The 24,707-nt window shown below is 47.3% G+C and overlaps 1 protein-coding gene across 1 annotated transcript in view; it reads left to right on the top strand.

Moving 5' to 3' along the window:
• The first annotated feature begins 3,108 nt into the window (after window positions 1-3,108).
• ENTPD7 (ectonucleoside triphosphate diphosphohydrolase 7) overlaps window positions 3,109-24,707 on the top strand; it is a 45,843-nt gene continuing 24,244 nt past the window's right edge. The window contains exons 1-5 of the mRNA XM_008270324.4: window positions 3,109-3,280; window positions 3,577-3,678; window positions 4,688-4,870; window positions 19,937-20,142; window positions 20,380-20,530. Of these exons, the coding sequence (XP_008268546.1) occupies window positions 3,671-3,678; window positions 4,688-4,870; window positions 19,937-20,142; window positions 20,380-20,530 (548 nt within the window). The 5' untranslated portion in view covers window positions 3,109-3,280; window positions 3,577-3,670. The remainder of the gene's footprint in view (window positions 3,281-3,576; window positions 3,679-4,687; window positions 4,871-19,936; window positions 20,143-20,379; window positions 20,531-24,707) is intronic.

The raw sequence follows: 24,707 nt of genomic DNA, 5'->3' as shown, positions 1-24,707 counted from the left end.
TTGCAGTAAACGAAATAGAGAAATGGTCTCAACCCTTTTTAATTTGGTCTGCTGACTGGAAACCTCAGAGCTCAGCTCTGTGAACTGTTAATCAGATAAAGATTGAAGGTTTTTGTAAAAACTCATGCTTAACAAATGCCTGAAGGTATATGGAGTTATTACAGGAAGTATTGTCCAAGCCAGATTGTTAAAGTTTTATGAAGAAAATGTAATGAGAAAGTGTTGGCATTAAAATATAGGTTTCGGTTCTGTTTTTATGACAGTGATTACATTTACATGTCCTGAATGTAAATTAGAGGGTGTTTCAAGGTACCTTGGAATTTTAACTTAATGTGATTCATAAACCATATGAATTAAGCATTGTTTAAAAAACAAGAATTCTATTTCTATTCAAAAGCACCTGTTTTGTGCACTGGAGTTTGAACTATACATAGGTTACAAGTTAGAACTCAAAGAAGGCAGCTTTCAGGAATTTCAAAAAATATTCTGGGGCTGACACTTAGGAGGTGGCTTAGCAGGTAAAGCAGCTGCCTGCAGTGCTGGCATCCCATATTGGTGCTGGTTCAAGTCCTGGCTGCTCCACTTCCGATCCAGCTCTCTGCTGTGGCTTGGGAAAGCAGCAGAAGATGGCTTAAGTGCGTGGGCCCCTGCACCCCTGTGGGAGACCCAGAAGAAGCTCCTGGCTTCTGACTTCAGATAGGTGCAGCTCTGACCACTGAGGCCAACTGGGGAGTGAACCAGAGGATGGAAGACCTCTCTCTCTGCCTTTCCTTCTCTCTCTGTGTAACTCTTTTTTTTTTACAGGCAGAGTGGACAGTGAGAGAGAGAGACATTTAGAAAGGTCTTCCTTTTGCCGTTGGTTCACCCTCCAATGGACGCCGCGGCCGGCGCGCTGCGGCTGGTGCACCGCGCTGATCCGATGGCAGGAGCCAGGTGCTTCTTCTGGTCTCCCATGGGATGCAGGGCCCAAGCACTTGGGACATCCTCCACTGCACTCCCGGGCCACAGCAGAGAGCTGGCCTGGAAGAGGGGCAACCGGGACAGAATCCGGCGCCCCGACCGGGACTAGAATCCCGTGTGCCGGCGCAGCAAGGCGGAGGGTTAGCCTAGTGAGCCGCGCGCCAGCCCGTGTGTAACTCTTTCAAATAAATAAATAAACAAACAAACAAACCCTTACTGATACAAATTCGTAGTTAATTCCTACTCTGTGCAACTACTCAATGTGGATTCTGGGTGCGCAGATAAAACATAACACTTGAAGCAGAGTGGGCAGTTGATGGGGGGAACCTTAAGAACTCAGAATTAAAGAAGAAAGGCAAGTTAGAAAGCCCAACCAGGTTGGGAGACAAGTAAAGGGGGAAAAAAACAACAGCCACGAGCAACTGAACATGCAAACCACGGCCAGATCTTCTAGGACAATTGAACTCCGACCCACAACCTTTACAGCAGTCATCCAAGACGCAGAGGACCGCGGCCAGCCACTGGCAGTCTCCCTCCAGCCTTTGCCTTCTCCTCCCTTAAGCTTAGGAGCTACTGGAGACAGCCTGATCCGATCTGCTCGCTGAACCTATCTCCTAAGATGTCTGCTTCTGGTTTGCTGGCCTCCAGCTTCCCCTGGTTGACACTCTCAAGTGAGAGCATAAACAGATTTTTTATTTTTATTTTTTTGACAGGCAGAGTGGACAGTGAGAAAGAGACAGAGAGAAAGGTCTTCCTTTACCGTTGGTTCACCCCACAAATGGCTGCTACGGCCGGCGCGCTGCGCCAATCCGAGGCCAGGAGTCAGGTGCTTCTCCTGGTCTCCCATGCGGGTGCAGGGCCCAAGGGCTTGGGCCATCCTCCACTGCACTCCCGGGCCACAGCAGAGAGCTGGCCTGGAAGAGGAGCAACCGGGACAGAATCCGGCGCCCCGACCGGGACTAGAACCCGGGGTGCTGGTGCCTCAGGCAGAGGATTAGCCTAGTGAGCCGCAGCGCTGGCCCAGATCTTTTATTTTTATTTATTTATTTTTTACTATTAAACTTTCCCGATCCCCTGAGAGTCCTTGGGTCTCCGCAAATGCAAATGATGGCGACTGCCTCCCTCATTTATAGCAAGCTTTGAATAAACAAACGCTTCGTCCTCATTTGGGTGGTCTTCCTCGTTTCCTGTCAAGCTTTCGCTTACTGATCTAGCGTTTGGCGTGTGTGGAGGCAGACAGTCTCCGCCTCCAAGGACATGCTGTCTAGTGGGACAGTCACCTCCTTGTCACTAAGATTCGGGGTGGTGGGGCCAAGGGCACGCACAGGGGAGCTGCAGTCGAGCACGGCTCTTCGAGGAAGAGGGCCCTACGGCCGAGCCGGAGTCGGTCTGGCTCAGAGGCAGGCGGGGACGGTAACTCAAGGCCCCGGGCGGCAGACGGAAGCCACCAGGGTGCGTTGCTGGCGCAGGTACGCGGGGAAGACGCGACGGGGGCGGGTCGCGGGCGGTGGACTCTATGCCGTCCAAGGGGCTCCCTCGTGGGAACGGCAGGCGTGGGCAACATTAAGGAGCCGTGGCCTCCGTCCGTGGGGCTGGAAGTCCGGGAGGCCAGCGACACTCAGGTTGGACACACACGGCAGACATTCGCTGGATGCTGACTGAACGTGTGCACGCGCTTTGCTGTACACGTCCCCGTCTGCGATGCGTCTGTTTTTCCGCACGGGAGAAGACAGTGAGGCTGGGGCCTCAGGGAGGGCGACGTGGGCGGTATGAGGTGGCCCAACTGCCATTCTGCGGGTGGGCACGAACCTCCAAGAGGGTGTGGGCAGGGGACGCATTTCTGTGGCGAGCACCCCGAGGTCGGACCCAGCGGAGCGGCGCGGCCCCGGCAGCCGCAGCCGCAGCCGCAGCGCAGGAGCAGCCGGCAGGGAATTCGCGCCACCGTGAGGGCGGCTGGCGCGCTACCGCGAAGCCCGTCTCAGCCCGCCCGCCCCTCTAGGCAGGGCCTCGGCACGACGGCTTTCCGATTGGGCGAGCCCCGAAACCCCGGGGCGGGCATTAGAGGCCAAGTGCTCTTAGCGATTGGCCATCGCGACGGACGGACGTGCTGCCGGCCGAGCTGGTTCGCCCGCGGGGCCGCTGCGTGGCGGGGCGGACCTCTCTGGCGAGTCCCTTGTCAGTCATTGGTTCCGTTCGGTTTCCTTGGGGACGTGGCGGCGCCGCCGGCTCGGGCCCTCCTTCCGGCTGGGATGCAGGCAGTGGAGAGAATCTCTGCACCAAATGGAGCGGTGCAGACTGTGCCGGCGGGCCGCTTGATCCCGTGAGTGCGATCGCGGGAGGGTGGCGGGACCAGGAGGAACGGGGAGAGGGAGCAGGGACACACCCCCCCCCACACCCCTCGCGCGCCATCCCGAGGAACGGCCGGTTCCTGGAGGACAGAGCTGGCCACGAGATCGCCCCGCTCCCAAGATGCCAGGTCTCTGGGCCTGAGGAGCGAGAGCGGGTGGATCCAGAGTGGGAGCCCGGGGAGCGAGTGGCTGCCGTGGAATTCTCGCGGAGGGCAAGTCTCATGGGCACTGGTAGAGCTAAGTCTGAAACCCAGCCAACTCTCTGCAGGCTGCAGACATAGGAGATGCCGGGGACGAGGAGGCCACCTTCTCAGGGCAAAAGGAAAAGGAGGTGACAGGCATTGAGACGGCTGAAGGGACCCATGGCTAGGTAAGGCTTCCTGCACTTTCCCGGGCTGGGGGCCCTGCGGGCAAGTCGGAGACTGTGACAGGTGAGATTTGCCCAGGGGTGCACCTGCACTTTGCATCCTGGTCGGGTGGATGCACAGGTGATCAAAGTTGTGGTCTTTTGAGGGCAGCCAGTGACCCCCAGGGTGGTGGAGTGAGTCTGCTCGTTCGGCTCTGCAAAACGCGGGGTTGTAGTTTTCAAATTTCCACCTGAGTGGAATTTGGTTCGCCCTCAAGAATGTTAAACAAGGAGGGGTTTTTTTTTTCTTCGTTTTTGTCGTGAACTTTAAAAGCAGATGGACTGAGGTGCTTTTGAATCAATATAGGAAGTGAAGTTTGCGGCTGCTCACACGTACTCTGAAGCTTTTAGAGAAGATGGGTGTGAGTCTCTGTGCACAGCTGTCCAAGGGGGAGGGAACCGGAGGTATGGTACACTTAACGTCTGTGTGAGACCGAGGGAATGGCGACGCTCAGACACAGTGCCCTGGAAAGCACACGTATATTTACGTCGGCAACTGGGTGGCAGTGGTTACCTCAGAGAGCGTGAAGTCAGCACAAAAGGTGGATTTGTCACTGCATAGTTTTAAACGGATTTTTTCTTTTAAAAAGCTCATTCGTATTAAAAGATTCTAAAGCATCAGCTGAATGAGTGTTCTGACTCTCCAGTCTCTTTCATGCCAGCACTTCTGCGGGGAACGGTACAGCCGCGGGATTCTCCGGGTTCCCTTGGGTGATATGTTCTTTTCATTAGCATGAAATAAATTCGTTGAATTGCACTCAGAAGTGCGGTTTGGAAGAAGAGCAGACGCAGCTTTTCTGATTTATACAGTAGACGCATCAGGAGCAATATAGATCCTTTTCTCAAATTCAAGACTGAGGAACACTTAGACTTTTGTTGGCACAAATTTTTGCCTTTATGAGGAGGTCTTTTGTGCAACGTAAAAGCCCGTGGTGGAGACTTTGCAGACTTACTGATGCTTGTGTCATTTCAGGATCAGTTTTTCCTTCCTCTGCCCAGCCTCCTGGTACTTCACTGTGCCCACGGTGAGCCCCTTTCTCCGTCAGCGGGTAGCGCTGCTAGGGCTCTTCTGCATATCCTGTCTCCTCTTACTTATGTTCATCATGGACTTTCGACATTGGGGTGCTTCATTACCACGGGACAGGCAGTATGAGAGGTGAGTCAGCTTTAATCACTTTGATCAGCTTTGGCACTGAAGTTGTAAATATTTTGATAAGCTGTTTAACCTTTGATCCTTTTGGGGGATCCTCTACTTTTATGAGTGAACTTGCATGCTATTTCTGACAGAATGAAGATCTCAGTCCCCATTTTGATGACGTGCAGTGTGGCTCAGGAATGCACATACTGCATTTTAACCATGAAAGGCGCCTTTCTGTTCCCTTGTTTGGGTGGACTGAGACTTTTCGGGTGTATAAATGTTTAGGATTGCTATATAGTCTTAATGAATTGTCCCCTTTGTCAATGGTAAGTGATTCTCTTTGTCCTTTGTTTTATTCTTTGCTCTGAAATCTACTAGTCTGATCTTAAGATAGCAATTTCAGGGGCTGGTGCTGTGGCATAGCGGGCTAAGCACCGTCTGTGACATTGGCATCCATTATGAGTGCTGGTATGAGTCTCAGCCGCTCCATTTCCCATCCAGCTCTCTGCTAATTCACCTGGGAAGGCAGTGGAAGGACTCCTGGCTTCGGCCTGAGTGAACCAGCGTATGGAAGATTGTTCTCTCTCTCTAACTCTGCATTTCAAACAAATCATATTAAAAAAAAGCAGTGTCAGTTTTCTTTCTTTTTTTCTTTTTTTAATTTATTTGACAGGTAGAGTTATAGACAGTGAGAGAGAGAGACAGAGAGGAAGGTCTTCCTTCTGTTGGTTCACCCCCCAAATGGCCACTATGGTCAGAACTGTGCCAATCTGATTATAAAAGATTTAAAAAAAGATAAAAGATTTATTTATTTGAAAGGCAGAGTTAGAGAGAGAGGGAGAGACAGAGAGATCTTCCATCTACTGCGTCACTCCCCAAATGGCCCCAACGGCCAGAACTGCGTTGATCTGAAGCCAGTGTCTCCCGTATGGTTGCAGGGCCCCAAGGACTTGGGCCTTCTTCCCCATTGTCTTTATGTTTAAAGTGGACTTTTTCAAGGCAGTGTTTAGGTGAGTTTTGCTTTTTATCCAGACTGACAATTTCTGCTTTTTATTTTATTTTCTGTACTTTTCCTTCCCTAAAACTCATTGTTTTGAGTTGAATTCTGTGCCTAGCTTCTGCCTCTGGCCCCAGCTCAGCCCTTGTCATTGCAGGCATTTAGGAAGTGAACCAGTCAACAACTCTGTTTTTCCTGTCTCTCAAATAAGTAAATTTTTTAAAAAATCAAATAATAATAATAAAGTAGTGAGACCAGCACTGTGGCATGGCAGGTTAAGCCATTGTCTGCGGTGCCGGCATCCCATGTGGGCACCTGTTTGAGTCCCAACTGCTCCGCTTTTCTCTGCTCCCTGCTAATGAGCCTGGAGAAACAGCAGAAGATGATCCAAGTGCTTGGACCCCTGGCATCCATGTGGGAGACCCGGATGAAGCTTGTGTCTCCTGCTTCAGTCTGGCCCAGCTCTGGCCATTGCAGCCATTTGAGTAGTGAACCAGTGGATGGAAGATCCCTCTCTCTCCCCACTCCCTGTCTCTCTCTCTCTCTCTCTCTAACTCTGCCTTTCAAATAAATGCGTAAGTGCATAAAATAAGGGTTGGGGCCCTGCAACCATGTAGGAGACACAGAAGTTCCTGGCTTCAAGTGAAACTAATTGGAATATTTCCATAGAGAGACGATGCAGACCTTAACTTGAGTGATAGCAACAATTATGGAGAGAAGTAAAAGTGTTTGAGTGGTATTTGGGAGGCAAAGTAACCAGATGGTTCTCGTTTGTACCCCAATTGGCTAGATCCGATTAATAATGGTTAGGTTGACATGAAGGAACTCTGTGGGTGAGACTCCAATGGAAAGATTGTCATCAAAGGAGGAGGTACTTTTCTCTGAAGGGAGGAGAGAACTTCCACTTTGCTTATAGCCTGGTCAGAGTTTGCTTATAGCCTTGACAGAGTTTGTGGATTCAAAAGGCTTCCATATCCTGGGAAGCTTATGTCAAGGTGATCACTGACGTCATACACAAAAATGTTATTTGTTAAATTAACAATACGAGTCACTGTGCACTAACTTCCCACGCAGGACCTCTGTTCTCAAAGAGTTGCATTATGAAAATTAACAGTAAAACGTGTTCTCAAAGATTTATTTTGTTTTTAGTATATTAAGTGGAGGACATTCTTATGTCTCATAATTTTATTTATACCTAAGTGTCCAACTCCATTGCTTGTTTTCTTAGGTGCTTCTTTAATTAATGATAAAACTTGTTCTCAAAGAAAAAAAATACTGGTTAAGTTGAATTAATTGAAACAATTCCTGTATATCTATGGAACACTTAGACCACGTACCATTGTGATGACTGTCGCAACATCCTGATGCCCTGTAATAATGCCCGGGGTGAGCATCCAGCAGCCACTTGACCTAGAGCTCACTGTTAACTCAGTGAAAGGTTATGTACATATTGCCACAAATTATCATATATCATTTATCTTCCCTCCTGACAGCCTCCAGGAGTCATGGAGGAAGCAAACATTTGCTGCGAGCTTGCTGTGCTCTAGGCACTGGGGTACAAAGATCAATACAACGTGGCTCCCGGAGTCATGAAGTTCGTTATCTAGTCAGGGAGACCAATAAGAAGGAATAATTATTTCCCAGTGAAAAAACAGTTTAGTTCAGCTATGTAGAATCAAGATCAAAGACTCAGCAACTGTACACAGTTAAGAATCAGGAACAAAGGATCAGAAATTAATCAGCAGAGGCCCATGAGTAACTTCATTTGCTGTCACTAAGTTCATATCCGAAAAGTGCATGTACTTCACTGACAAGATAGGCTGTCACGTAAGGCCTGCTTGCTGTTATTTTACACGCTGCTGTGATTAGCACATTCTCTCTTGTCTTGACCCAGCAGGATGGTGGTGCTGGTGGGATGGGCTGTGTCAGTAGATGTGGGCACACTGATGACAATGATCATAGTATCTGGGATCTTGACAGTGAGGAGAGAAGAAATTTATTAAAAATAGACTCATGGAGGCCGGCGCCACGGCTCACTAGGCTAATCCTCCGCCTAGCGGCGCCGGCACACCGGGTTCTAGTCCCGGTCGGGGCGCCGGATTCTGTCCCGGTTGCCCCTCTTCCAGGCCAGCCCTCTGCTGTGGCCAGGGAGTGCAGTGGAGGATGGCCCAGGTGCTTGGGCCCTGCACCCCATGGGAGACCAGGAAAAGCACCTGGCTCCTGGCTCCTGCCATTGGATCAGCACGGTGCGCCGGCCACATCGCGCTGGCCGCGGCGGCCATTGGAGGGTGAACCAACGGCAAAGGAAGACCTTTCTCTCTGTCTCTCTCTCTCTCACTGTCCACTCTGCCTGTCAAAAAAAAAAAAAAAATAGACTCATGGAACCAAAATTCCTACAGATTATTTTTATACTGGCCAATAGTTCTGTGTATTTTGTTAAAACTTTTATTACACAGTGTAATAGTTTGTTAATGATGACCTTAAATCAGTGATTTTTCAACCTGTCTGTCTGTATCACTTGGAGATCCTTTAAAAAATGCAAATACTTGGGGCTCTCCTGGAGGTGATTCTAGCCTGCAGCCTGGACTGAGTGCCATTGCTGTGTGGCTCAGTTATACAGAGTTACTTGTGAAGGTATTGTGTAGAGGAAAGAGGATTGATTTTAGAGCTAATCAGACCTAGCTATTTGCTAATTGGGTGATCTTAGGCAGGTTTCTTAGGTCCTGAAATTTTATTTTCTTTATGAATAAGTGGGGTTAAAAATTGATGCCTTGCAGTCTTATATTGAATGACAAGACTAAAGCATGTAAGACTGCCAGGTGCTTTGATTGACTGATCAAATGTTAATATTATTATTTGAAGTAATCTTGATTGTTCTGTGCACTGAAGATAATGGGCAGCATTATCTCCATTTAAAATTTTGCTTCCATAATTTCTTTTTTGTGGCAACTGCACTGATGAGCATAAGCTGATGATAAAATGATAAAGCAAATAATTAGGAATTGATGGGAACATTTATCACCTTTAGTTCAACAGCTTTAAAAATGTTTTTCCTAAAGATTTACTTATTTATTTGAAAGTCAAAGCTACAGAGACAAGAGACCAAGAGAGATTTCATCCATCTGCTGGTTCGCTCCTCTAATGGCCACCATGGCCAAGACTGGGGGAGGCTGAAAGCCAGGAGCTTTGTCTGGGTCTCCCACAAGGGCGCAAGGGCCCAGGGACTTGTGTCATCTTCTGCTGCCTTCCCAGGAACATTGGCAGGGAGTTGGATCGAAAGTGGAACAGCCAGGATACAAACTATCACCCATATGAGATGGCGTGTTGTGAATGATGACTTAACCTGTTATACTGCAGTGCTGGCCCTGAAAAATGTCTTTTGTAGCTATTGAAAAGTGGTGCTTTCATGTTTCTCCGTCATCTGGAAATAGTCAGATGTTCTGTGTCAGCGATCTGTGCAGTACCAGTTTTCCTTAGGAGTTTCAATTCTACTTAAAGCAAGGTGAAAAAAGGTGTTATTTTGATTAGAATAAAAGTGATAAGCTTTGTAGATCTGTAGATAAAATTAAGGGTTCTTATATATAGCAGTTCAGAGATTTTTGCTGGTGAAATTGAAGGCATTGATTTACTTACCTATCTTAATGGGGTCTATAGTGTTGATAAGCAGGGCTCTAAATTATAAATGTTCCAGACAACTCAGATTAATCTGGTTAGGAGTTTAGCAATAACCATACAGAATGCTTTTCTGGCCTGTGTTGGTATCATCAGTCATGCAGAACTACTTTAACTATAATGTCATTATGTTTGTTTCTGGGTCTTAAAAGAGTCGAAGAATATAATGGCATTCAGCAAACAGCTGGTAGCCCCATACTAAGAGGAGGCACTTTAATTGACTTTTGACACATCACTCAGTTCCATCTGAACTCTAAAAGTGGTATAATTCATGTTGATTCTGTAAGTTAGGTCAGTTGCAGATCTAATGCTGTTAACATTTTCAAGATAATGGAAGTGAAAAGCCACTGTCTTCCACCTCTACCTTGGGTGATGTATTTGTGGCTCACAAACTTTCTTCTTTTCATTGATTTAGCAATGACTAGAGGGAAATCATGTTTCTCAGGATGTGTGTGCGAGTATTTATGATATAGAAGTGAATATGTGTGGTGGAGAATCAGACCTCTTTTGGGAAGGCGGATATGAGGAATTCCAAAGCTTTGGAACTTTTCCCTTGGGCTTTAGGTCCTCTTTACAGATTGGCTTAGTGCAGCATTAGCAAAGCCAGAGGGTACAGCAATGCAGATAATTGACCATGATGATTAAAGCCAACACTGCAAATTATAAATGAAAAAAGTCCAGGAAAGAACCAGTGATCCTCTCATGTTATGAGCCTAAGGAGAGAAAGACTTTCAGGCTGTTGAAATGGCAAGATGCCTGATTAGGTTATAAGATGTCAGAGTTCCAGAACAAGGTAATATTGTTACTTCCCACAGGGGAAAACTATTCATCAGTTACTCATTTGTATGCAAAATAAGAAAAATGGAGACTTTCTGTTGCCTATAGTGATTGATCAACAACTGAGCTGGAAAGTGCAATAAAAGTGCCATCTGGTCCTACCTTCCTTATGGGTCTAATGTCAGTTAAAATGTTTTGCCAGTGCACACATGGAGACTTCTAAGGGAAGCAATTTAATTGAACCAAAATTAGAGCTGGAAAATTGCCCATTCTGGCAGGATTCAGAGAAGATAACATGATACTTTGGAAGGCAATTGAAATTTTCTAAGAGACCCTTGTTTTTTTTTAAAGATTTATTTTATTTATATGAAAGAGTTACAGAGGAGAGGCAGAGAGAGAGAGAGATTGACAGAGAGAGAGAGGTATCTTCCATCTGCTGTTTTACTCCCCAAATGGCTCCAAATGGCTGCAATGGTCAGGACTGGGCAGGTCTGAAGCCAGGAGCCAGGAGTTTCTTCCAGGTTTCCTACGTGAATGCAGGGGCCCAAGGACTTGAACCATCTTCCACTACTTTCCCAGGTGCGTTAGCAGGGAGCTGGATCAGAAATAGAGCAGCTGGGGGCCGGCGCCGTGGCTCAATAGGCTAATCCTCCACCTTGCGGCGCCGGCACACCGGGTTCTAGTCCCGGTTGGGGCACCGGATTCTGTCCCGGTTGCCCCTCTTCCAGGCCAGCTCTCTGCTATGGCCAGGGAGTGCAGTGGAGGATGGCCCAGGTGCTTGGGCCCTGCACCCCATGGGAGACCAGGAAAAGCACCTGGATCCTGGCTCCTGCCATCGGATCAGCGCGGTGCGCCGGCTGCAGCGGCGGCCATTGGAGGGTGAACCAACGGCAAAGGAAGACCTTTCTCTCTCTGTCTCTCTCTCTCACTGTCCACTCTGCCTGTCAAAAAAAAAAAAAGAAATAGAGCAGCTGGGACTTGAACCGGTTCCCATATGGGATGCTGGCACCATAGGTGGTGGCTTTACCCATTATGCTACAGTGCTGGCCTCTGAAACCAATTCATTTTTAAGATAGCCATATCAAAATATGGATAAATGATTTTTTATAAAAGATTTATTTATTTATATGAAAGTCAGAATTACAGAGAAGAGGCAGAGAAAAAGAGAGAGAGAGATCTTCCATCCACTGGTTCACTCCTGAAATGGTTGCAACAACAGTCAGACTGGGCAGGTCTGAAGCCAAGAGCCAGGAGCTTCTTCCAGGTCTCCCATGTGGATGCAGGGGCTCAAGCACTTGGCCAACTTTCGCTGCTTTCCTAGATACATTATTAGGGAGTTGGATCGGAAGTGGAGCAGATGGGACTCATACAGGTGCCCATATGGGATGCCTGCACTGCAAACAGTGGCTTTACCTGTATTGCCATAGCACTGGCCCCAAGAAATTATCAATAAACCAACAGCTCTACACAAAAGTTTATGGAAAAATGGAATTAAAATATAAGTTTGTTTTAGTGCAAAAATATTGAATCCGTGATACAGGGTCTTAAAACAAGTTTCTGGCAAATAAGTGTTATAAAGAAGGATGACTGGGGCCGGCGCCGTGGCTCAATAGGCTAATCCTCCACCTTGCGGCGCCGGCACACCGGGTTCTAGTCCCGGTCGGGGCGCCGGATTCTGTCCCGGTTGCCCCTCTTCCAGGCCAGCTCTCTGCTATGGCCAGGGAGTGCAGTGGAGGATGGCCCAGGTGCTTGGGCCCTGCACCCCATGGGAGACCAGGGTAAGTACCTGGCTCCTGCCATCGGATCAGCGCGGTGCGCCGGCTGCAGCGGCGACCATTGGAGGGTGAACCAACGGCAAAGGAAGACCTTTCTCTCTCTGTCTCTCTCTCTCACTGTCCACTCTGCCTGTCAAAAAAAAAAAAAAAAGAAGGATGACTGGATTTCAAAAGATTTTGCACTTCTGGTGCTGTGGTGCAGTGGGTTAAGCTAGCATCTGCAGTTTTGGCTTCCCATATGGACGCTGGTTCAAGTCCAGGCTGCTCTACTTGTGATTCAGCTCCTTGCTAATGCACCTGGGAGAACAGTAGAAGATGGCCCAAGTCCTTGGGCCCCTGTACCCAAATGGGAGACACAGAAGAAGCTCTGGTTCCTAGTTTCAGTTTGGTTCCTGGCTTGTGGCCACCTGGGGAGTGAACCAGTGGACGAAAGATTTCTGTCTCTCCTCTGTTGCTATAACTCTGACTTTAAAAAAAGAAAAAAATCTTAAAAACCACTGATGAATACTTTAAAATATATTTTTTGCGCTAAAATAAACCAGATTTTAATTCGATTTTCCATGAATTTTTTTGAAGAACCCTTGTCTGGTGTGAGCTTTGGTACTGTATTCATCAGCTTTTCTTCACTGTAATGAAGTACCTGAAGCATTCATTTTATGAAGAGAAAATATGTAGTTAGCTCGCAGTTTTGAAGGTTCAAGTCCAAGATCAAGAGCTCTATTGTTTTGGCATCTGGTGAGGGTAGCAAATGGCAATGGCAGGGTGAGTACAGAGGGTGGATCACATGGATAGCTAGAAAGCAGACAGAGCTGCTAGGCCCAACTCTGGCTTCATTTAAAAAAAATATTTATGTATTTATGTGAAAAGCAGAGTGACAGAGGGAGAGCCAGGGAGAGAGAGACCTTCCATCTGCTGGTTTACTCCCCAAATGCCTGCAACAGCCAGGCCAAAGCCAAGAGTTAGGAACTCCATCCTGGTCTCCAACATGGATGGTAGGGGCCCAAGTACTTGGGCTATCTACTGTTGCTTTCCCAGGTGTATTAGTGGGAAACTGGATAGGAAGTGGAGCAGCCAAGCACACTGATATGGGATGCTAGCATTGCAAGTGATGGCCCAATTTGCTGTACCACAACAATCCCCACTACCCCCGAGGCTTTTGTAACAACCTGCTGTGGAAACTACCTTCCAAAGGCATGCTCCCAGTGACCTAAGGAGCTCCCACTCCAGGGGCTGGCGCGTGTAGCTGGTAGAGTCACCGTCTGCAGTGCTGGTATCCCATATGGGCGCTGGTTCGAGTCCTGGCTGTTCCACTTCCAATCCAGCTCCCTGCTATGGCCTGGAAAAGCAGTAGAAGATGGCCCAAGTCCTTGGGCCCCTGCACCCGCGTGGAAGACCTGGAAGAATCTCCTGGCTTCTGGCTTCAGATTGGCACAGCTCTGGCCGCTGTGGCCAACTGGGAAGTGAACCAGTGGATGGAAAAACCTCTCTCTCTCTCTCCCTCTCTCTCTCTCTCTCTGCCTCTTCTTCTCTTTCTGTGTAACTCTGACTTTCAAATAAATAATTTTTTTTAAAAAGGACCTCCCACTCCAAAACATGGTAATTGGTAAGGTTGCACCCTATTGGCATTAACTAATGACTTTGGGATTTAAAGTTCTGTTTGAGTTCAAACCATTACAAAGACCAAATCACTTGGCACTGTTTATAGGGAATAATAACACTTCACATTCCAGGACAGAAGCATGAACTCTTTTTAAATTGTAGATATTACGACTCAGCATTGTTGAGTAGAGATTACGTTTAATTTTTTTAAATTTATTTTTCTAAAGAAGATTTATTTATTTGAAAGGCAGTTACAGAGAGAGAGAGAGAGAGGAAACTTTCATCCACTGGTTCAATCCCAAAATGACTGCAGATGTGGGGGCTGAGTAAGGCTGCAGCCAGGAGCTTCTTTGAGTCTCCCATGTGGGTGCAGGGGCCCAAGAACTGGGACTATTCTCTGCTGCTTTCCCAGGTGCAGTAGCAGGAAGCTGGATTGGAAATGGAGCAGCCTGAACTCATACCAGCACCCATATGGGATACCAGCACCGCAGGCAGTGGCTTAACCTTCTATGGTACAACACTGACCCCAACTTTTTAAAATTTTTAACATTTTATTTATTTTTATTTTATTTGACAAGCAAAGAGATCAGTCTTCCATCTGCTGGTTCATTCTCCAAATGCCTTAGGTCAAGCAGAAGCGAGGAGCCAAGAGCTCCATCCATGTTTCCCACAAGGGTGGCAGGGCACCAGGTACTTAAATTGTCATCATCTGCCTTCCCAGGTCCTGGTATGGTAGGAAACTGGATTGAAAGTGGAGCTGGGACTCAAACCAGGCGGTCTGATAAGTACTGTGGGCACCAGAAGCAGCATCTTGACCATTGCTCCGTACACGCACCCCGTGTGAGCTCTAAGAACTGGGGAGCAATGTCAGAGAACAGGTAGAAAAGCAGATGGGTGTTAGAGCAGTGGCTTTCAAAGCGTTTACTGACCCTTGGGATCCCTGAGATCTTTCAGGGAGTCTGTGAAGCCAAAACTGTTTTCATAACAATGCTAAGATATATTTGCTTTTTTAAAGATCATGTTTAATAACACATATTATAAAGTTTTTTTTTTTTTGGAAGTAATTAAGCTTTCATTTAGTGGGGGAAATGCATAGGCGAGTGAGGGCCCTGTCTTAAAGAGAGAAATCTGGGTTCATACTGAGTGTCAGGAGCCAGCCATGTGGAGGAGCATGTAGGCCAGGAAGCATGAGGCAGGTGGCCTGAAGGCCATGCCCCCTTCAGGTACAGGGGCAGCATGGGCCCACAAAGGCAAAAGACGGAAAAGGAAAAGGGCTGAGCCTACCATGTTGCAGGCTTCTAAGCCACTTTCTTTTTTTTTTTTTTTTAAACATTTATTTTTTTTTATTTTTTTTTTTTTATTTTTATTTTTTTTGACAGGCAGAGTGGACAGTGAGAGAGAGAGACAGAGAGAGAAAGGTCTTCCTTTGCCGTTGGTTCACCCTCCAATGGCCACCGCTGCAGCCGGCGCACCGCGCTGATCCGATGGCAGGAGCCAGGAGCCAGGTGCTTTTCCTGGTCTCCCATGGGGTGCAGGGCCCAAGCACCTGGGCCATCCTCCACTGCACTCCCTGGCCATAGCAGAGAGCTGGCCTGGAAGAGGGGCAACCGGGACAGAATCCGGCGCCCCGACCGGGACTAGAACCCGGTGTGCCGGCGCCGCAAGGTGGAGGATTAGCCTATTGAGCCAGGCGCCGGCCTCTAAGCCACTTTCAAAGGGGAGTGGTTAATTGACCTGATTGGTCGGTGGGCACACAGGTGTGGTCAGGTAGGGTCATGAGGTCACACAGGGGTGTGGTGAAGGCGTGGTCTCCTAGCTCACAAACATAATCAATTTTATCCCTTAATCCTAGGGGATGTTGAAGGGCGTAGACTCATCCATCTTCTGTGGCTGCTTCCTGCTTATGAGGGGCGTAGTGCAGGTCCTGCCTGTCCGGGGTCCGGAATATCATAGAGTTTCTCAGCTGCTTTTCAGAGTACAGTCCAGTAGCATTAGGTTTATTTACTTTGCTGGATCAGTTCTCCAGAACAGATCCTGCAGCTTTGAAACTCTCTACTCATTAAACGACTCTACTCTGTCCCCAGGCAGCAGCCCCAGTTAACCATCACTCGTGCTCTCTGATTCTGTGAATTTGACCGCTTTAGACACCTCTCAGAAGTGTAATCAACAAGAATTTGTCTTTTACGACTGGTTTATTTCATCTTGTATGATGTCCTTGGGGTTGTCCATGTTGCAGCCTGTGGCAGCTTCTGCTTCATTTTAAGGCTGGATAGTATTCCGTTATATGTGTACACCATGCTTTATTTATCCATCCATTCAGTGATGGGCATCTGGGGTGCTTGCTCCTTTTGACTGATGTGATGCTGTTTGCCTTTTTCACTGAGTTGACATTTGCTCAGATGGTACAAAAGCAATGCTGGTGCCTTGGCCTAAGTCAGGCTAGAGGCACCAGATTGGCCAGGTGGTTTCTATATTCTTTATCCCCACACAATTGCAATGAAAGAAAATCTAGTTCCACTTACGAGTGCCTTTTAACATTCTGTATTATGAAATGTGAAGTAGGCATTATTATTATTATTATTTTTGACAGGCTGAATTAGACAGAGAGAAAGGTCTTCCTTTCGTTGGTTCACCCCCCAAATGGCCGCTACGGCGGGTGCGCCGCGCTGATCCAAAGCCAGGAGCCAGGTGCTTCCTCCTGGTCTCCCATGCGGGTGCAAGGCCCAAGCACTTGGGCCATCCTTTACTGCCTTCCTGGGCCACAGCAGAGAGCTGGACTGGAAGAGGAGCCACCAAGACAGAATCCAGCGCCCCAACCAGGACTAGAACCCCGGAAGCTGGCGCCGCAGGCAGAGGATTAGCCTAGTGAGCCGCGGCACCGGCCATTTTTAAGATTTTAAAGAAGGGACTGGCACTGTGGTGTAGTGGGTAAAGCTGCCTCCTGTGATGACAGCATCCCAGATGGTTGCCAAGTCCCGGCTGCTCTACTTCCAGTTCAACTCCTTGCTAATGTACCTGGGAAAGCAGCAGAAGATGGCGTATCCACTTGGGAGACCTGGAAGAAGTTCCTGTCTAATGGCTTCAGACCAGCTCAGCTCCAGCTGTTGCAACCATTTAGGGAGTAAACCAGTAGATGGAATCACCTCTCTGTCTCTCCTTCTCTAACTCTGCCTTTCAAGTAAAATAAGTAAATCTTAAAAAAAAAAAAAAAAAATATTTTAAGGAGATTCTGAGGCCCAGAAGTTTGAAAACCAATGCAGTAGTGAACAGTTATTCATTAAGAAAAATGGGATGGGATTCAAAATCTTGTCTGAGGCATGGAGAGGGATTGGTTCTCGGAGACAGGAGAGCAGAGAACATCCTGTGAAGCGTGTGGAATAGGAAAATTGCTGCGATGGAAAATGAAGTCACTTTGGGCTGGGTGGCTTATCTTGCCTTGTTCTTTTTTATCTGTGGCCTCTCATGAGGTCAGTATTTGCAAGAGTCCTGTAATTTGAATCCAGACTTCTGCCCCACTGCCATGTGATAGATGTGAGCTGTTACGAGTTGATTGGTGGATTCTGAGCCCAGTTCAACCCAGTAACTCGATTAGAACAGGGAGGCCTGTGGTGAAAGGACACCTTTAGGACTGCAAAAATTCTCGTGAGCAACAAATGTTTGCCACCTGCTTCATTTCCGGCAACTCACTGCCATTACAAATCTAGAAAAAAATTCCTACCTGACCCCTACCCCTCATCCCTCCTCGGGTACATATTCTTTCCTGTACTTACTTCACAGATAAGGGAAGAGCCTGAGAAAGGCGCACACAAAGGAAGTGATGAAGTTCAGACTCAGACCTTTGTGCACTTCATGGTAACACTTTGCTGATTTCGTCTCCCTGCTGTCAGCCAGATATCTTGGAACACAATTGGAAAAACATCCCAACAGAAAATACTGATGTCCTAGGGCTTAGAAGCACTCTCCCTTCTCTCACTTTTTGAAATAGTCTAATAGTTTATTTACTTATTTAAAAGATGAATTTGAAAGGCAGAGTTACAGAGATGAAGAGGCAGAGACAGAGAAAGTCTTCCATCTGCTGGTTCATTCCCCAAATGGCCACAATGGCCAGGGCTGGGCCCTACCAAAGCCAGGAGCTGGGAGCTTCATCTGGGTTTCCCACGTGGGTATAGAGGCCCAAGCACTTGGGCCATCCTCTTTTGCTTTCTTAGGCTCATTAGCAGGGAGCTGGGTTGGAAGTAGAGCAGCTGGGACTTGAACTGGCACCCATAAGGGATGCTGGCACTACAGGTTGTGACTTAACCTACTATGCCACAGCTCCAACCCCAATAGTTTATTTTTAAGATTGGGTGGTTGGGGACAGCATTGTGGTACAGTGGGTTAAGACACTCCTGTTTGAGTCCTGTCTGCTCTACTTCTGATCCAGCTTCCTGCTAATGTGCCTGGAAAAGCAGAGGAAGATGGTCCAACTGACCCCTGACACCCAGATGGGAGATCCAGATGGAATTCCTGGCTCCTGACTTTGGCTTGGCCCAATCCATTGCAGCCATTCTTGCTCTTTCTAACTGTCTTTCAAGTATATAAATAGATCTAAAAAATAAATAAAATTGGGTGGCAGATACATAGGCATTTGTTTTTATTACTTTTTTTTTTTAAAGATTTTATTTATTTATGTGAGAGATAGAGTTACTGACAGTGAGAGAGATAGAGATAGAGAGAAAGGACTTCCATGCACTGGTTCACTTTCCAAATGGCTACGATTGTCTGGAGCTTGGCCGATCCAAAGCCAGGAGCCAGGAGCTTTTCCTGAGTCTCCCACATGGCAGGGGTCCAAGCGATTGGGCCATCTTCCACTGCACTCCCGGGCCACAGCAGAGAGCCGGCCTGGAAGAGGGGCAACCGGGACAGAATCTGGCGCCCCGACTGGGACTAGAATCCGGTGTGCCGGCGCCGCAAGGCGGAGGATTAACCTAGTGAGCCACGGCGCCGGCCAAAAGATTTTATTTATTTATGTGAGAGATAGAGTTACTGACAGTGAAAGAGAGACAGAGAGACAGAGAGAAAGGTCTTCCATGCACTTTTTCACTTTCCAAATGGCCACAATTCTCTGGAGCTTGGCCGATCCAAAGCCAGGAGCCAGGAGCTTTTTCCGAGTCTCCCACATGGCAGGGGTCTAAGCGATTGGGCCATCTTTCACTGCTTTCCCAGGCCACAGCAGAGAGCCAGGGACTAGAACTGGCACCCATATGGGATGCTGGCATCACAGGCAGAGGATTAATCTACTGCACCACAGTGCTGGTCCCCTTTATTATTATTTTGTATACTCCATACATATTTTATAAGTATTCTTTTCATATCTACAGCAAAGAATATTATTGTTGTGAAATACATTTTTATTAATTCAATTCTAGCAGTATATGTAAAAGCAAAGAACAAATACCAAAAACCCAATGAAAAATATTACTATCCAGACATATTACTTAAATGATAATCATTTCACAGTATTCTCTATGCTTATATACGAAGGACAGATAGAAATGATTAATATTGTCTCAGTTACTTAATGTGCACAACAAGCCACCCAAAAGCTTGTTATAATAGCAAACAAAAATAATTTTTCAGGTCTTTAAGTTCTTTAATGCTTGTTAAAAGGTTTGCTACCCAGCCTGTTTCAAATCTGCTCCCCAACATGGGGACACCTTTTTATTTTTTTATTTTAAAGTCAGAGTTACAGAGGCAGAGAGAGAGAGAGAAAGAAAGAGAGAGAGAGATCGATCGATCGATCGATCGATCTTCCATCTACTGGTTCACTCCCCAAATAGCTACAATGGCTGGGGCTGGGCCAGGCTGAAGCCAGGAACCAAGAGCTTCTTCCAGGTCTCCCACGTGGGTGCAGTGGCCCATGTAAATACAAGTAGGCCATCTTCTGTTACTTTCCCAGGCACATTAGCAGGGAGTGGGATCAGCAGTGGAGCAGCTGAGACTTGAACCAACACCCCTATGACTGCAGGCAGAGGCTTAAACTTCTACGCCACAGTGCTGGCCATGGAGACACCTTTTAGTTACCTAATTTTTGTGACCCATAGGAAAGCAAACCAGCCATTGCCTCATATAGGTCAACAAACATGGGCAGCATTGTTCAATTCCTTTATTAGGGTTTGTTGTCCCACGTGTGTGGTGCATGTGGGCACTTAATGAAGACCCATTAAATGAGGTCAGTGGTGGGCCTGGCTGCTTGGCACCAATTGCTCTTCCTGCCTGTTGTAGGTATTTGGCCCGAGTCGGGGAGCTTGAAGCTACTGACACCGAAGACCCAAATCTGAGTTATGGACTTGTTGTGGACTGTGGCAGCAGTGGCTCCCGGATTTTTGTTTATTTCTGGCCGAGACATAACGGGAACCCCCATGACTTGCTGGACATCAAACAGATGAGAGACCGTAACAGCCAACCAGTGGTTAAAAAAATCAAGCCAGGTACTGTGGAAATATATTTTTGTCAATCTTGTTTATCCAGGCATCAGAGAGGAAAGAAGAAAAGGGATAGAAAAATGCTACCCTTAGTTTTGAGAGTCTGGGTAAGGAGAGAGATACTGTCACCTCCTCCTGTCAGGTAAATAAATGTTTAAGATCTGCTGCAACATCTTACAGGGTATCCGTTCTCTGAGACTTATGGAATCTGCTTTTTAAAGAAAGTGTTTTACTTTACCTCAGGAATCTCTGCCGTGGCTGACACTCCAGAGCATGCCAGCGATTACCTGCGGCCTCTGCTGAGCTTTGCTGCCGCGCACGTGCCTGTGAAGAAGCACAAGGAGACCCCGCTGTACATCCTCTGCACCGCGGGCATGAGGCTGCTCCCGGAGAGGTGAGATGCCAGCAGGCGGCGCCGGAGTAGAACGGGCAGCTCCAGGCGGCGTCCCCCGTGGGCCCCTGGTCTGCACAAGGGATGCGGGGACCCCTCAGCAGGGTCACAGGTGGCACCAGAACACTTCCTGCTCAAAGGCAGGGTCGAGTCAACCCTGAACCCAGCCGTGGCACCATCGCTTGTTCACTGCTTCGTGCCGTTTGCTTCTTTGGGGATAAGTATCTATCTGAGGCGGCAGAGTGATTCTTCATTTGGATTGAGGGTTGGGAGTGGTGATTGAGGATTGGATGACAGTACTAAGTTTGGGTCTTGAGACACCTAGAAGAACCTAACTGCAGAAGGGCAGGAGGAGGGTGATCGGAGGAACTGGATATGGCGGAGCAGGAAGGAGAGCTCTGGTGGGAACCCCGCTTCCCTGTGACTCGGCCTGGGTCCCTCTGTGAGCTCCTGCAAAGCTCAGTCTCTGTTGCTTTCTCAGCCCCCATCTGTCAGTGGGCCCTGGCACTTCAGCCTGACTTCTTGCCACCTGACCCCTCTTCTCCCATTAGAAGAGAAGTAGGACCAGGAAAAGGAGGTTTTCCTTGGATCCGACCCCTCCTTGTTTGTGATTTCTCCCCTTTGAACTTCCTCGGTGCCTTCACGCTTACGTGCCTGGGGTGAAAGTGAGCTCCCTGAACTTGTTTAAAAGAATGTGATTTTATTGTGGTAACAGTAACACTGTATCTTGAGAGCTACCCTCTTAACAGAATTTCCAGAGTATACTACATGCTGTTGATAGTGTATATAACGTTGTATAGAAGAACTCTAGAGCTTATCATCTTGCTTAGGTGAAACTTTATGCCCATTTATTTCCCTTAGCACAATGCCAAGATTCACGTGTGCTGTCACATATTGCAGAATCTTTCTTTTTAAAAGCTGAACAGTATTCCGTTGCATGTGTATACATTATCCATTCATCTGTGGGGGACACTCATATTGTTTCTACGACTTGGCTGTTGTGAATTATGGTGCTGTGACCCTAGGAGAGCTGGTATCTCTCTGAGATCCTCATTTCAAATTTTTTGGATAAATAACCAGAAGTGGGATTGTTGGATCATGTGATAGTTCTGTTTTCATGTTTTGGAGTCACTCCCACACTGTTTTCCATAGCTGCTGCACCATTTTGCATTCCCACCAACAGTGTGCAAGGGTCCTAGTTTCTCCACATCCTCACCAACACTTGTTGACAGGTATGAGGTGATATCTCATTCTGACTTTGATGACTGATGACTCATAATCTTGAGCATTTTTTTCATATGTCTGTTGGCCATTTGTATGTCTGTAGAGAAATGTCTACTGAAGTTTATTGGCCATTTTTAAATTAAGATATTGGGGTTTTTTTAAAATTGAGTTACAGGAGTTTCTTAGATGTTTTGAAGATTAATCTCTTATCAGCTTTATAGTCTGTAAACATTTTTTCCCATTCTATAACATCCCTTTTTAATTTACGGATGGTTTCCTTTGCTGTGCAGAAGCTTTTTTTTTTTTTGGACAGGCAGAGTGGACAGTGAGAGAGAGAGACAGAGAGAAAGGTCTTCCTTTTGCCGTTGGTTCACCCTCCAATGGCCGCCGCGGCCGGCGCGCTGCGGCCGGCGCACCGCGCTGATCCGATGGCAGGAGCCAGGAGCCAGGTGCTTTTCCTGGTCTCCCATGGGGTGCAGGGCCCAAGCACCTGGGCCATCCTCCACTGCACTCCCTGGCCACAGCAGAGAGCTGGCCTGGAAGAGGGGCAACCGGGACAGAATCCGGCGCCCCGACCGGGACTAGAACCCGGTGTGCCGGCGCTGCTAGGCGGAGGATTAGCCTAGTGAGCCGCGGTGCCGGCCCTGTGCAGAAGCTTTTTAGTTTGATATGGTCCCGCTTGTTTTAGTTGTCTGCACTGTTGCTGTCATGTCAGTGAGATCATCATCAGCTTAACTTTAGAATCTCCATCCTCCTGCCATGTTCATAATCTCAGAGGCATCAGGTCTTTTTAAAAATTTTTTATTTCATTTGAAAGGCAGAATTGCAGAAAGGAGGTGGGGGGGGGGGTAGAGAGAGAGACTGAGACCTGACACCTGACACCTGTTGGTTCACTCCCCAAATGATTGCAATGGCTGGGGCTGGCCCAGGCGCAGGCCAAAGCCAGAAGCATAGAACTCCGCCAGGTCATGCACATGGGTTGCAGGGGCCCAGGTACTTGGGCCATCTTCCCCTGCTTTCCCAGGCACATTAGCAGGGAGCTGGATCAGAAGTGGAGCATCTAGGACTCAAACCAACCCTCGTATGTGATGCTGGCATTGCAAGGTAGCTACTTGCCCGCTGTGCCACAACACCGGCCTCCAGGTCTTTTCTTTTTAGCTTAAGTATTGTCCCTTGATAAATACATGTGGCCTTTCTTTCCTTAAAGCAATAACAACAAAAACCTCAAACATATACTTAGGGCTCCCTGCTGCTTACACCACACATACTGGATAAAATAACATATATCAATGTTTCTTTCTGTGGATTTCTTTCCTTCTGTTTAGACACACAGTTGCTGTGGAGAAGCAGATTATTTATATAGCCAGTTGTCAACATGAGAGGTCTTCTAGTTATTTCCTCATCCATCTTGGTCTTTTAAAAAAAATATGTTCTGTTTTTATTTACTTTTAAAACCAAACTTTAATTATAGCTGCAACCTTACGTCACTGAAGGAAATCTTAAAGTAAACAAAGCATAACGCTTTACAGTCCTGCTACCCTGTCAGCATCATTTTTTTTTGCTGCATTCTGTTCTCTCTGCACATCTATATGTGATTTCTACAAAATTGTAATTATACTACACATGCAATTTAGAATTTTTATTTTGGACATAAGTAATAGTCACATCATTCAGAAACTGTAGGAACCCTGGAAAGAGGGTAGATGATAATCGAGGGATGTCAGATCATGGAGTCTGAGTGGCCTAAAGTCTCAGAACCGAGGAAGGGGAGGGCTGCGGAGAAAAGCTGATGCGGGGCTCAGGAAGGCGGAGACAGCAGCAGGGCAGTCAGAGGAAGCTGGCTGGTGGTTTGGCCACCTCTTGTTGGTCTGGAGCAAAGGAGACGATGACCTCATCCCTGGCACTGCTCAGCATTGCCGCTGTTTGTCACAGAAGTTTCTAGCCCAAGAAAACCTGCTGAGTAGTCACAGTCCATTGGTCTAAGATGTTAGCTGTCAGTGTGGAAGCTCTGAATATTAAGAATTTTTAAAGAGATTTGCCGTTTCTTCTCTTTTAACTTGTTTTCTGATCACCTGTCTTGATAATGTGTGTCTCCGTCCTGGGCTTGTGAAATCGTTGCTGCCTCTGAGGCCGAGCTGGTTGTTGACATAACAGTAACTATCGCTGTGAGAACCTGTTTTGTAGAATGAATGCTTCTGCTTTATTAGCTTCTGTGATTCAAAATGAGGTCGAATCACCTGGAGTGTATTTTAAGTATCAGCGCTTGGTTTTGTTTCTTTGCCAGATGACTGGACTAACAGATTTTTTTTTTTTTTTGGTAGTGAAGATGCCCTTTAAAAAATAAAAAAGTAATACAAAGCTGTACTTAAATTAAAAACATGTTTGGGAAGGGGCAGTGTTGTGGCACAGTGGGCTAAGCTGCCACTTGGGACACCTGCATCCCACATTGTGCTGGTCTGAGTCTTGGGTACTCTGCTTCAGATCCAGCTTCCTGCCTATGCACCCAGGAAAGCAGCAGATGATGGCCCAAGTACTTGGGCTTTTGCCACCCACGTGGGAGACCCCAGTGGAGATCTGGGCTCCTACCTGGCCCAGCCCTGCCCATTGCAGGCATTTGAGAAGTAAGCCAGTGGGTGGAAGATCTCTCTTCTCTCTGTGTGTTTTCCTCTCTCTTTATCATTCTGCATTTCAAATAAACAAACTTTTTTATTAAAAAAAAAGATCACTGCAAAACTAAAAAATTCAGTATATGTGTATACATATACATATATACATACATATGAAAACATTGGGGTCGGTGTTTAGCCTAAGGTTCTAAGTGGTTGAGACACCACCTGGGACACCCGTGGGGTTAAGTCCTGGCTCTGCTTCCGATTCCAGCTTCCTGCTGATGCACATCTTGGGAGGCAGCAAGTGATGGCTCCAGTAGCTGAGTCCCTGTCACCCATGTGGGAGC

The sequence above is a fragment of the Oryctolagus cuniculus genome, chromosome 15 (assembly GCF_964237555.1).
Source record: "Oryctolagus cuniculus chromosome 15, mOryCun1.1, whole genome shotgun sequence".
Lineage (NCBI taxonomy): Eukaryota > Metazoa > Chordata > Mammalia > Lagomorpha > Leporidae > Oryctolagus > Oryctolagus cuniculus.
This window is presented reverse-complemented; position numbering and strand designations above follow the sequence as displayed.